The following is a 14,815-nucleotide window of genomic DNA, read 5'->3' on the forward strand; positions in this document are numbered from 1 at the left end:
AACATTCATTTATTCAGTCGTAATGGGCTTCTTACACAATGAAATAAATCCCTCTTGGATAATAAAAAGTATTAAATACAAAATATCATGATAGTATAGAAATATGTATGTCTAATGGATGATATGTTGTATAAATTGGCGAAAGCCTTTTAAACTACTTTATATAGTGTGTGAAGCCTGTTAAATCATATATAATCATATATTTAATTCATTTTATTATAATTTATTTAAACTGAATAATTTATTTCGCTCTTTAGTATTATTTATATTATTAAAATCTTGATGTTTTAGTAAAATAAGCAATAAATTAATTTATGTTTAATATAAGCAGCTATATCTTATAATTTGTGTATAATTATTATGTAAGTATCATATAGTTATTATATGTTTAATTTACGATAGGGATATGTATATTACTATGCCTTAGTTGAATACCAAACAAAACAATTTTGTAAGACTTAATTTGAATAAAAATAAATGTTTATAAATAAATCACTCGTTTAAACCATCACAAGAAATTGTGTAAACTTTCTACTTCATCTGAAACACCCTGTATTTAAAATCGAGGGAATATATCGTCGGCGTAGAATAATATATGAAACTACATTCTAACAAATAATCTTAATAAAATGATGAAATCAATGTTATTTTCTGTATTAAGTCAATGACCAAATAAAAATGTAAGTGATCAACAACTATAGGACTTTGTAGCACAATTAAAAATGTACAATAATGCGTAATATTACTGCAATTTCATTAGTGAAATTTTGTTTGAAATATTTACTATAAAAAAACAGAATAATTTCGATGGCTTAATAAAGCCAAAAATCAGATAAGAAAGAATTTAATAAGTATAAGGTGTGAACGACATTAATCCGTAATGTTAAATATAATTAAATAAAACTTGATTTGTTTACAAATATTATTTAATAAAATATCACACATCTTGCACAAATAATAAATTATTAAAATTAATAGCACATGTGACACACTCTCACCATATACAAGTAATATTTTTTACTACTTATCCGTATCTTTTAGATTATCTTGAATGTCTTTAATTCGCGACTGAATTTCCGGCGCTTTGTCTGAGATTATCTTTGGCGTAATATCTTCGGCAACGGTTTTTGCCAATTTCTTGTATATGCCCTCAAGATTATGTTCTGAAATCGTAGAACTTGTTGTAGCCCACATTTAATAGCACTTGCGTTTGGTATGTTTAGTCATGTATAAAACTATATTTTAATGAGCAATGCAAAAATAATTACAATGATAATATTAAGGTGAATTAATAAGAACATGAAATTAATTATATAAAGACTAATTTATTCACAAATGTCCATGATTGCTATCGATCACTTTGAATTAAAACAGTCTTGACGGTGATATTAAGCATACGCACTTACAACAATCAAACTGACTTCCTTGAAATTTATTAATGAATATATGTTTTTATATCGGTCTAATGATATTCTATAAAAACCCTTTGAATATGGTTGATAAAAAATCATACGGTAAAATATCTGTATTCAATTTTTAGTTATATATACGAATTTAATTATATGAATATTAATAGCGTTTACCCATATGTTTCAACTTATAAAGTTAACTGCAATCATCTGATCAATCACCACATCATTTACCGCAAAACTTCAGTAGTAAACAAAATAAAATTTCAAATTCTAGTTGTTTAACTTACTTAAAAAAAGCAATTTGAATAAAAGAAAGTAAATATGAATAATTAATAAAAAAAAATCTGACCTTTAACTTTCATAATCATTGTTTGTATAATTCCCAAGGCTTCTTTCTTTATACTTGTGAAGGATATATCTAAAATATCAAATAATATATAAGATATAAATCTAATTTTTTTTTTTTTTTATATTTCATATCCATACCTAATGCATATAAAATTATTGAAATCATTTTGTCAACTACTTGTTGCACATGATCTTGGGAAACCATATTGGAGTTCTCAACTAGAATCAATTTATTGGTATACTTGTTCATTGCTATCATTATTTGTAGTTGAATATTTCTAGTGTTCATTTTTAAGCAGTCAGAGCAAATATCCAAAAATTGAGTTCTGTATTTATCTAAAACATTTAAAAAAATACTTTTATTAAGTTGGCTATTATATTAAAATAAAATTTACTTGTTTACCTTGAGTTTCAAAATTACTTGGCCAGGCTTTTCCAAAACTTTCCCAAATAACTTCTTTGAGAGCCAAGTAATTTTTCCTACTTTCAGCTTTTTCAGTTATATCTTCACTGTCCATTTCCATACTTGCGACATCCTATTATTTTATATGAAATATATAGTAATATGAAACAAAATTGATAATTTGAAGAAAAAATTGCATATTAATAGAAATAACAAACCATTTTTAATAAATCTGAAAATGCTGTGTGAAATTCCTCAAACCTATCCTCCTCATCAAATGCTTCTAACAAATTTCCTAAAGCCATAATTGCAAATTTTCTATAAATTGGTTCCTTTTTACGACATTCTCGAAAAATAGCATCAAAAATGGCACTTTTGTTTATTGAAGTATTTTTGTCAGCACATCTATAAATGAAATAAAAAAATGTATTAGTAATATTCATCAATTAAAAAAACTGAATACAAGTGACATAAATTGATCGATTCTTTGACAAGAATGGAAGAATTAAATGTAGATATCCATATACCACATATTACTCTATTAAATGTATTTATTTAGTCATTTCAACTGGGTTCGAGTGGCATATTGCCTTCAGGCAAGTTGCATGCGAATAAGATATCAATATATGAATTTGTGTGCTTACAAAGGTAAATTTTATAATTAAACCACACTCTTGAAGTATACATATAATCAGTAGTGTTGTGCTAATATTTTTTTTTGCCGGAACGCTAAAACTACAAAAAACTTATTAAATCACTTTCTGTATGTAGCGATTTTTTTAACTTCCCATATGGCAAGTTCTAGTAATCACAAAAAAATCGAAAATGAAAATTTTTATCTCTCTACGTTTCAAAACCTTCTGAACATTTTGGCATACCTTAGAAAAAATAGATGTATGTGTGTGTGTGCGTGTGCATGTATGTGTGTGTTCGGATACAAATTTTCGACCATAACGACGTTCCGGCGCGTGCCAGCTCGACAACACCACTGCAAATAATATTTTAATATGTCCAGAAACTAGGAGCTCTAACGCCATACAAAGTTTCATTAAAATCGCAAACAGATTTGTAAAGACGTATCAGGAGTTTTGGCGTGAGCGAAAATTTTTGCACTTTTGTGCTAATTGCTATGAAACGGCGAATGTCGCACAAAACTTATGAACGCGAATCCCTATCGAGCTACATCGAATGTCTTTTAAATGTTTGAAATTGGTGCAGTTTTGAATTTGATTTAAGAAAACGTGGACAAGAAGGTCATAAATCGGCTTACACGCGCACACATACTTTTTTTAAATTTTGTTTCGAACGATTCAAAATGATAAAATGTAGAGAAAATATAAAACTAGCAAGTCGGATTTTTTCGTGAAAAGAATCTTCTCCTTCGCAAAGTTAAAAAGTTATATTATTTACAATATAACTCACTTGCATATGTCGACAACAGCCGCAAGAAGATGTTGTTTACCGCTCCATGTTCTACCAGAAAGCCCACTTAATAAAATGTCTAATATACCAATACGTTCTTCTTCTGATAACGAAGATCCAACCTTTTTAGCTACAGTAGATACCGCATTTGCCGCCTAAAAATATACATTGAAATGTGAAAACAATAGGTATTTGTTTAATTCTACATTCTTTGATTATCAGTAGTTTAATAAACTGACCTGAGCTTTCATTGACCAATGTTGAGATTCCAGTTCTACTTTGAGAATATTCATTATAGGCTTAATATGATTCTTAACATCAGAGTCACCAGATGTTACGTCATTCCAGATATTGTTCCACATTTCAACAGTTTTAGCATTCTCTAAACAACATAACACCATTATTTCACTCACATTTTTTAAAATTAACTGCATGTTGATAGGATTATGATACCACAACATACCTTCATTTTTATCTTCATGCATGGCAAAGAACACTAATGGAATAACTTTTTCTGAGTAAGTTCTTAACACATCGGGTTCACTTTGGTTAATAGATAAAATTGTTCGAGCTATTGCTGCTCGCTTATTCACTTTATTTGAAAAGTAAGATTTCCAAAGTTTGTCAAACAGCTTTTGCAACGAGGTTTCCTAAGAGAAAATTGAAATAATGAAAGATTTACTCAATTCTCAATATATTACAGAGAAATATATTTAACCCTTAGATGAAATACATCGCCATAAAAAATTGTCAACAGATAGAAGTTTTAGACCTAAACAAGTGATTGGTATCTGATAAAAAAATTACAAGTTTTGTAAAAATAAACAATAAAATAACATTCTAACTATGCGCATGTAGCATTTTATTTTAAGGCAATTTGCATGAATGTTCCGATAAGTGTAAATAATCCACTTAAAAAGAATAGAGATTTAGATACAAATTTTAAAATAACTTTTATTTTCACTAAAAACTAATCAACGCGATTTCCAATTGACATCTTTCAAACATACTTTGCATTAATTTAGCCATCTTCAAATCGCGGCTCATTATTCCAAATTTTAATGAATTTGTATAATTTAACCACTTCCTCGTAAAATTACAATATTTTACTACGTTCGTTTAGTAGATTATAAACACTATCTCCATATCAAGTTTCTAATATTTTAATATGTTTTTTAGAATCGTTATCGAGGTACTTTTGAAATCGGTTTTTTAGAAATTGCCGACGAAAAGTTAAAAATCGGCTCACATACAAAAACACACACATACTTTTTCCTAATTTCAAAACAATTCAGAATGACTTGAAACGTCGAGAAAACATGAAAATTAGCGATTATTCTTGTCGAAAAAAAAATTTTTTTTCAGGAAGTTGAAAATAATCCACATATTGGAATAAATAAAAGTATTCAATGATAATACCAAATAAATAAAGAATAATGTAGTGGCTATATAGAGTTTACCGATGCTACTCCCACCATATGCCCGATAGCTTCAGCATGACTCCGTTTCACAGCGGCGTTTCGATCAGCAAGACCACTGAGTAAGGTGGAAAATATTTTATCCATAAGTGATTTGTCAAAACTTTTAACTTCGACTCGTTTTACACTAACAATGATGTTTAGATAATGAGCGCAGGCTACTTTCGTTCCAAGCACCACCGAATTACGCATCAGATCCACCACATAAGGTGTAGTGTTTTGCAAAGCTTCTAGGTCCATAAACTCTATGCACTGAAATAGATAAAATCCTTCAATTGTTTTCAGATCTCTCATTATATTATCAATTCATAAAATAAATTATTAAAACCTTGGACATGGTCTTGGTAGCAGCATGACCTTTAGCAGCATCAGCTCTAGCACAATCAAGGGCCTCTTGAGCCTCTTGCCTGGCTCCCCACATAGTACTCAATTGATTCAAATAAGCCGATTCCAATTCTCCAGTAGCCTGCAGCAATGCTGGTATCAACCGCAACATATGAGGTTTAAGCATTGGTCCAGAACACTGAACAAGCTCACTGATTGTACTTAAACTATATTAAAAAATAAAATCAATAACTGGCAATTAATTAGAATTAAATATAATCTTTAGTTGAATGAAATAAAAGTTTGGCATCAAAGAGAAAAGAAAATAATATGTAATATGTATGTAATTTAACATTTAACTGTCATCAAATGTAATATTATCATTTTGTTTATTAATTGGTGTACTATTGGTGTACTACTTATGATCTAACCTTATATTACGAATTTCCTTCACAGTATGCGTAATTCCCTTATCTAGCAAAACTGGTAGGAATGTTGAAGCAAGTGCTATTCCAGCTTTACTATCACCATCACTTTTACAGGCTAATACACAAATCTAAAAATATAAATCCATTATGTCATTAAATAATGTTTAACTATATTATATCCTATCAAAGTGATACAAAATTAAAGCAAGATACATAATTTCTTTGGTAAATGGCAAATATAATAATACGCAGGATCTTTAGCATGAAAAGATGAAAGTGTATATAAGTACAACATTAAATTCTCAACTGAAAGATATACCTTGCTTAATGTTTTGGTAGTATTTTCAGCAGTATTTCTTGTGGCTTCGTGAAAATCATCCATAACTCTGAATAAATTTGTCCACATCTGCTCAACTTGCTCATTGCTGGGTAGCGGATGCGACCTGAGTATATCAGAGAGTGCTAAGCAACATGACATTCGTACTCTCCATTGATGATGTGTTATATTTGACAGTAAATCAGCTATAATCTCATTATGAAACTGGGATATCTGTAATAATAAATTCTCATTTAAACATGGATGTCTTTGCATAAACAAAAAGCCTTCGACACTTTCAGCATATATTTTCCTAAAGATAAATGTAGCATTCATTAAACTTCTAGAAGTGATATTGGAGTTTAAATTATAAAAGAAATATGTGTTTTTTGACTTAATTTCTAAATAGATAACTAAAATTTAAAATACTTGTATATATGTTAAAGACTTTTCAAGCCAAATTAATTTAAATTTGTAAATATTAAAGTTATAAGTTGAATTTATATTTATTATGCATGAATTAATTTAAAAAAAAGCATAATTCCATGCATAATTTACATGTTATTCGGAGAAAAAAAGTGAAGGTTTGATAACAAACATAACAATTTTATTATCCATAAATTTCCGGTAACATTTCTAATTTGGCGCCTATAAGAACTTTATGTATAAAGTAAATAAAAATAAAGTTAACAATAAATAATTTTAGTTTTTAGCTCTATCTTTAAAAATGTTTAAAGTATTCTTATGTATTCAACTTACTGTGCTCTTATTATCTTGAACTATGGCATTCCAAATCGAGCTCATAGAATTTTGAATCTTTGGAATAGGATCAAACTTATATCTATACAATCTAGATATGATTTTTGGTAAATAAACTTGTATCTCTTGCTGAGCTAATTTAGCGATTGATTGAATACCAAATGCAGCACCAAGTTTACTGTTCCAATTAGCATTATGATTGGCCAGTTGCATAAATTTGTATATTAAATCAGGCTGATTTAGATCCGAAGCTAAAGAACACAATTCTTTATATGTTGACAAATTTCCTCTAAAAATAAAACAATAAACACCATATACATGATTCCATATTCCATGATTTGTGGCAATAACTTACCCCGTTGGAGACTTTCCCAAACTGCCTTCTTCATAAACTGTTGTATCACTAGTGACTTGTTTCACATTTCTACTACCCCCTGATAACTGTTCCAACAATGTTATTGCAAGTTGTTTTTGCTGATCAGAATCTGTATTCAAATACACTAAGCCCAAACCACTGGATGCTGAGTCTTGAACTATATCTAATAAATAATGATTTACATCAGCCTTTGTAAACATTCAAACAAAACTTCATTGTTGAATACTTTAACTTCATTGAGTGATTTAAAATACAAATCAATATAAAATTCATTTATATATTTTTATTTGTATATTACTAATTATAGCCAGTTGTAAGTAACATTTTGCCTTAGGGCAAGTTATATGAACTTCCCGATACATATACATAATCAACTTAATAATAATTGATATTCAGCTTAAGTAAAATGTTTAACCGTTGTTTTGAAAATTGTTAATGTTATTTGTAATTGTCTTCGAAATATAATATCTGTAATTGTGAAAGTTAAATTAATTTGTTTAACAAATTTCATTTCATCTATTTCGAGTTCTAAAAATGTATTTTATTAAAATGTGGACGTCAACCATGATCAGTAGCTGCTTACGAAACAAGAAAGAATTTACAAATCTACGGCGAAAATCTAAACATTGATAAATTTTTATGACTTAATAACTTATCGTAGCCCTATAATATATAAGTATGTTATTTCAGACAATGAAATCTATCCTTATACAAAGTTTCATCAATATCATCAAAAAAATGTTTAACGATTAATTACGAAGAAACGGCCCGACCGATTTTTAGCAAAAACCGAGTTCAAATAGTTTTAGAATTTTCAAAATCAATTCTTAATTGTAGACTAAAACGTGGACAAAAAATTTTACACCTTTATGCCGAATACAAAGAAACGACTCGGCTGGTCATAGTAGAAAACGAACAAACGCTAGTCCTTAACAAGCTACATCGATTGGCTTTTAAATTTTTGAAATTCGGTTCAGCCGTTTTTGAGAAAATGTCGACAAAAGATCAAAGATCTACTCACGTGCACACACACACATATATTTAACAAATCTTGACACATTCAATTCAGAATGACTTGAAACGTCGAGAAAACAAAATTAGCAAACCAGATTTTTTCGCGGAATAATAACTTCTCCTTCAAGAAGTTAAAAAACTGTAATATGATCATAAGTATTCTGAATAGCACTCACCATTTTCTTCAGAAAGTAAATCGATAAATGCAGACTGTATTGCATATAATTGTTTCTTAACCATTGGATGTGTTGAACAATTTTTGACAATAGCTAATAACCATATTGCACATGCCTAAAACAGAAGCAAAAAAATGAAACAATTTTAACTGAAGACTCAAGAAATAAAATGATATTTTGCTAAATAAATGATTCACTATTATGATAAAAGATTGTTCAATTAATATTATAATGCCTGAAACACACAAAGGTGCAAATATAATAGTCAATTGCCATAATTGGTGTACCTGTCTTGAGTTCGGATGTACAGATTTAACGTTTGAAAGTAAATATTCTAAGACATATTCACAATTATCATTTGATGAATCATCCATAGAAATAGAGGGTTCCAATTTATCACTCGACCATACATCCTTTGCTTCTGGAGAATTCGTACCCAATATGCAACAAACGATACTCTTGCTAATGCTCAAATGCATGTCCACATCTTTTGTCTGAAGAAAAAATAATAATCAGAATTAAATAACTTTAAAAACAATTGATTATTAGTATTTAGTTGTTTATGCATAATTTTTACATATATGGGTATAAATATTTTTCTATTGAAATAAGTTGTTCAGCCAACGGTTTGAATAAATAAAATCAAAATATCTTCATATTTTTATAACAATATTATTTTCCAAAAATCAGTGTTATTAAATATAGAATCTATATTATAGATGGATACTTATTAAAAACAATTAAAAATTACATAACTGTGAATTAAATAAAGTAAATTATAATCAAGAGTAAATAAGCTTTATACATACATACTTATTAAAATCAATTTTAAATTCAAAGACAATTAAGCAAAAGACCACATTTTCTATTTCAGGCAAATATTCTATTTTGTATTCTATTCTATACAAATTAAAAAATTCTATTTATTCTACTTTTTAATAAAATATGATTTTAGAAAACAGAGGATGTTTATCGATTAATACTTAGTTTATTCACTTTTTTTTATGTGTTATTCATACATTAAAATCCGATATTCAAAACCGGTTTCAGAATTTCATAATTTTCACCAAGAAAAACGGTTTTTAAAAATTATTATTTAGTTATGACAAAATAATAATTAATCATATTACAAAAACATACCTCTTTCAAATAACCCATGAATCCTTCAAGTATATTTCTGGTCCAAGGAAACTTCTCTCCGGTACAAATATGGCCCAAACAAAATATTGCTTTTTCTCTAACTGTAATCAGTTTTATTTTATTTTTAATATTAGTATCATTCAAGTATTAATATTAATACAATGTATCAAAGAATCTCAAAAAGGGAAAAATAACTGAGCACTTGATAATGATCCTAATTCACATCATAATCTTAATATTTATATCAAATATTTTTTAATATTTACTCACTTGTGCTTTTTAATGAAGAATCATACATAAGTATGAATAATTTCCTAACTAATATTGCTTTATCATTGATTTCTTTGAAATCAGTGTCTTTAAAGTTTCCTATTTCACTTCCATTTGGCATAGGAAGTTCACTGCAACGAGAAATCAAACTTATACCTACACAAGCTGCTTCAATAATCATTGGTTTAGAGGACATAACATGTTGTAACAATGCATTTACTGCAATTGTATAAGTATTGCTTTCAATCAGTTTACTAGAATCCCTTTTTGAAATTTGTATTCTACGTTCACATGCATTGCTAAATGCTAATATCAGCCCATGTTTGTTTTCATCAGATATGTTAGCTGATTTTGATTGCGTTATCATAGACTGAATTTCTTTTTCAAATTCAAATGCTTTCATAGTGGTACAGAGCATGCCATACAATTTGGCAGCTGAATCCCTTTTCTCACGTGAAGTATCATGCAAAAGTGATTGCAGTAATGGTAATAAATCCATATGTTCTGTAGCCATGCTTTGTACGCAACCCAATATGTCTATCATGCATGAGATTTCAGTTTCACCTAGAATTTTTTAGAAATATATATATAATATATTATTTTATATACATGCATATATAAACTTCACTGTATCTAGCGATACAAAAATATAACTAAATTGAACTCATCTTCTGCAATAATACCACTTATCATATGCGATTTTTGAACAGCCATAAAAAAAGAAAAACAATATTTTTACTACTAATTTTTTATAAGTTATTATTTAATGTTTAAAGAATACAGCAAAAAATTGAAAGTAACAAACAGTCAAACAATTTTAATTGCAGCAGATGAGGAAAGTCTCAAAAAAAAGTGGCATATACACCCTTGATTACCCGTGAGTGCAATAGATTTTAAAATTAGACACAAGATTCAAAAACATAAAATAAACAGTGAAAAAGTAAAATATGTACAAAAGAAAAGCAAAAAAAACTGTGCTTTTACCCCATTGAACTATCATCTATTATAACATATGTTATTTCAATAATAACTAAAGAAAAATATCTTTAATAAATTGAAAGAAAAAATATACATTTATCAAAAATATATTTAAAAATCAGACAAAAAAATGATTAAACTTCTATAAATGCATCATATTTTCGCATTGCTAAGTTACCATACCTCACCTTTGGATACCAGAAGTAATTCTTTTAGTAAGTTTATATATTTTTTAACTGAGGCAAAAGTAGGGTCTTGTTGAATATATGTTGACAAAAGTTTCACATTCTCTAATGGAGATGGTCCATTAAGACCTGCACTCATAAACAGACAAAGATGCAGATATCTGATTATCTTAAAAATAAATATTAAATATATATGTATATACAAATTCATTTTCATATATTTCATATTTTTTAAATTTTGTTTTATTGTTTTACCTCACTGAAGACTTTGGTGTTATATGGCAATAAAATATTTTTATATGATATAGCAACTTTTCGGTTTTCTCTTCTTTTTGAAGCTTGTTCATAAACATAATCGACAAGTGCTTTGAAACTAGGTAGAATAATCATTTTTTCTGATTCAGAATCTGATGATTCCTTAGAATCATCAACTTCCATTTGATTATTTAATGTATCAATTGATTGTAGTTGAGAATATTTTATATTGTTTAATTTATAAGTGCCATAAATATCTGTATAAATTTTTTCTTTGAGCAAACTGGAAAACAATTAACTTTATGTAAAATAATATAATATAATGTAAACTAATATAATTAAATAATTATTTTTCTTACTCATTGTGTAAACCCATCAACAACAAATATCTGGCAGCTACATTTTCAGGAGGAAAACAAGTCATTAGGTAAACTGTTGCAACAAATGAAGCATTGAAAGAAGAACCCTCAATGTGCTTTGCCAGTAAAGCAATTACTAAGTTTGTTTCCGCAGCAGATTCTGAATTACTTGTAGAAGAACTATCATAACGGAATAATGATGTTATTGCTATCAAAAGATCTCTAATTGAGCTTTGCAATGTTTCTGATTCCTAAACAAATAAAGACACATAAAATTGGTTTTCAAAACAAATAACTAAAACAGTCAAAAATATTGCAATCTTATATCTCTTGTATCTACTGCTGATAGTATATCGGTTGCGTAAGTCTAGTAAATAAAATAAATAGAAACAAAAAAATCATATGCCACCATTTATGATTCAAATGATTTATTATTATCACCTAAAAATTAGGTTGAAAAAGCAGTTAATGTAGCTTAAAAATTAATAAAATCGTTATACTTTAAATCGGCAAAATAATAAATAAAAAATAATTTCTTTTTTTTTCTAAATATATATTTATAAATGTCATACCTGTGTTATTTTATCGAACAAAACAACAACAAGATCCCTCCTTTGTAAAAATACTTCAGGGCATTTTGCAGGTATGATTGCTAAAGTCATATAAGCAGCATTTCTAACATCTTCCGGATATTCTTCTGAAGTTATTTTCAACAAACCATTAAACAAAATATTTATAACTGGTTGCAATTCTTCTTTAGAGCACCTGTAAATTATTTTAAAAATAATATTAGCAATGAATTATATAAAAATTATGTCTTATTAAATAGATAATCAAATAGACTTACTCATTTATCATCAATTTAGCAAAACTTAAAGTCATCTTTCGACATTTATCATTTGTATTCCCAAACAATCCCTCAAAAATTACCTGTAATAATCATTATATTGAGATCTCACATATAAAGATATGTTAACACATATATAATAACTAATGAAAAGCAAAATAATAACTAAGAAACTTACTAATCAAAATATAAAACTATCTTGTAAAAATGTTCATTTTCAACAATAAAATAAGCAAACCTTTAAGGCCAAAGTAGCATTCATCGCACCCCCTCTTACTTTATGTAAATACTGTAAAACCTTCATTTTAACTCTAGGATCAGCCGGTGATGTTTTTCTTTCTGCTAACTTATGAATGCTACCACTAAATAATACATATAGAGGTTTAACCATTGTGGAGTTCGTCCAGTCTAAACTTCTGTAAAATTCAAGTAAATTAAAACACATGCTTTTAATACTTAAAAAATTATAAGAATTAAACTTACGAAGTAATTTTTGCTAATTCTGATATAGCTGGGTTGACAACGCTAAATCTAGTGTCTGAAGAAGCAATAACTAATGGAAGTAGAGCATCTTCTGGTGATATTATACCACTTGACAAAAATGATGTTATACACTCTTTTAACTAAAACATTAATATATAAATTTTTTTACAAATTACTAGTTTGATCAAATATTATTATATATATTATAACATACATAATAAATGAAAAAAACTACAATTCAAAAAAGCTATTTTGTTACATATGAATTTATAACCAATTCTTTAATTAATTAAAAAGATGGATAAAAAGATAAAGATAACATAAATGAATACAGTAAAGTGAAATAAAATTACTCTTTGCAAATCCTCAGGTTTCACAGGCTCTAATGTAACTCTTTTAAAAGAATACATACTCATTGCAGGAGGTGGTGTGAAACCAGCAGTAGTAGCATCCTGGTTATAACTTAAATAAAAATTTCATTTCAAAAAGCAATAATATAATAACTCGATAATGTATATAAATTTAACTAACCCATAAGGAAGCAACAGAATATCACACACATAATTCAGGAATGCGCTCTTCAATTGCGGATATTCATCCAACCCTAAAGCATTTTCTTGATTAAATGTACCCTTATTCTTTCCTATGTCTGATAAAATTGGAAGAACTAATGGAATGATCCTAGAAATTATGATTAATGAAATTAATGCTATAATTCAGTATACTAATGATAATATACAAATTTATCATGATGCTAATGTTGATTCAAATTAATTATTATCACTTGAAAATTGATAAATAAGAAAAAAAAAGCAATAAGAGATTCAATAGATTCTGTACAAATGCTAAAATAATAAGTAAACCATTTTAACATTTTAGGAACTTATATCTTCGGCACTATCATTTTATAACAATGAACTAATTATATAATGACTGACTAATCTGAAGCATCATTTAAAAATCATTTTTGTCAACTAATTAAAAATATTCCTTACTTGTCATAATGCATCTCTGGTTTTCCTACGAGACATCTTAATAATAGAGGTGATAATTCAACTTGTTTATTTAGAGGTAATCTTGGATATCCTATTTTGATGTATATTATAGCAAAATTCTAAAAATAATAGAAATTATGTCAGAATAAAAAAAAACTATTAGAAACGATTATATATAAAATTTTGAGTAAAAAAATAATAAATAAGATATAAATCATATTATAAACTTTGATTGAGATTGAAATAATAAAATTTCCAACACTTACTATTAGAAAAGAATTGGCTTGTGGATCCTTATACAAATCTAATAACGGCTCAATAGGAACTTGAACTAAAGGTCTAGATTTAATACGTTTGTTAATGTGTGTCAAAACTTCCATGACCTATAATAATTTGATCATAAATTAAATTTTTTTAATCATATCATTTATGAAATTGCTGAATGCAGAACATACTCTGGAGCGAACATTTGATTCCGTTGATGATATTTTTGATAGCAGTAGTGGCAAGTATTTGAAAACAATTGTTTGAAGTTGTTCATCAGTATCAGCTGATCCCAGCCGTATTAATACTAGCTCGAGATTGACTGGAAAATATAGAATCGTTTCAAAATAATTCTAAATAACTATAATTATAAAAAAAATAAAGGATTTTTACCTATATCGTCAGTGGAGGACATTTTTAAGATTCACTTTTAAATCTTAAACCTAAAGTTATCTAGATTTCATATAAAATTTAGTAATATGCTGTTAGCAATTTGTTCTACTGTTGACGAGTTAATGACAATTAAAAAACATAACCTAACAAAATTTGTGTTCAAAACTTCAATATCATTGTACAACTTATT

General features: G+C 27.6%; 1 protein-coding gene across 1 annotated transcript; it reads right to left on the bottom strand.

Moving 5' to 3' along the window:
• Positions 1 to 997: 997 nt before the first annotated feature.
• On the bottom strand, positions 998 to 14,763 carry LOC113377706 (proteasome-associated protein ECM29 homolog). Its single transcript, XM_026618111.1, has 31 exons — positions 14,626 to 14,763; positions 14,424 to 14,554; positions 14,235 to 14,351; positions 13,969 to 14,087; positions 13,505 to 13,654; positions 13,327 to 13,435; positions 12,974 to 13,113; positions 12,729 to 12,906; positions 12,491 to 12,573; positions 12,216 to 12,408; positions 11,644 to 11,894; positions 11,285 to 11,567; positions 11,033 to 11,198; positions 9,867 to 10,430; positions 9,597 to 9,697; positions 8,744 to 8,950; positions 8,457 to 8,571; positions 7,246 to 7,429; positions 6,891 to 7,179; positions 6,135 to 6,365; positions 5,819 to 5,943; positions 5,392 to 5,614; positions 5,046 to 5,315; positions 4,049 to 4,235; positions 3,825 to 3,967; positions 3,586 to 3,740; positions 2,382 to 2,568; positions 2,164 to 2,296; positions 1,899 to 2,096; positions 1,762 to 1,830; positions 998 to 1,163 (listed from the first exon to the last, which is right to left on the bottom strand). Exons 1-31 carry the CDS (start codon positions 14,645 to 14,647, stop codon positions 1,021 to 1,023), a joined length of 5,466 nt encoding a protein of 1,821 aa, XP_026473896.1. The 5' UTR covers positions 14,648 to 14,763; the 3' UTR covers positions 998 to 1,020.
• Positions 14,764 to 14,815: the final 52 nt, after the last annotated feature.

Source organism: Ctenocephalides felis, unplaced genomic scaffold (genome assembly GCF_003426905.1).
Source record: "Ctenocephalides felis isolate EL2017-DRISC unplaced genomic scaffold, ASM342690v1 CF-g0.4_SCAFFOLD_01886, whole genome shotgun sequence".
NCBI classification, from domain to species: Eukaryota; Metazoa; Arthropoda; class Insecta; order Siphonaptera; family Pulicidae; genus Ctenocephalides; species Ctenocephalides felis.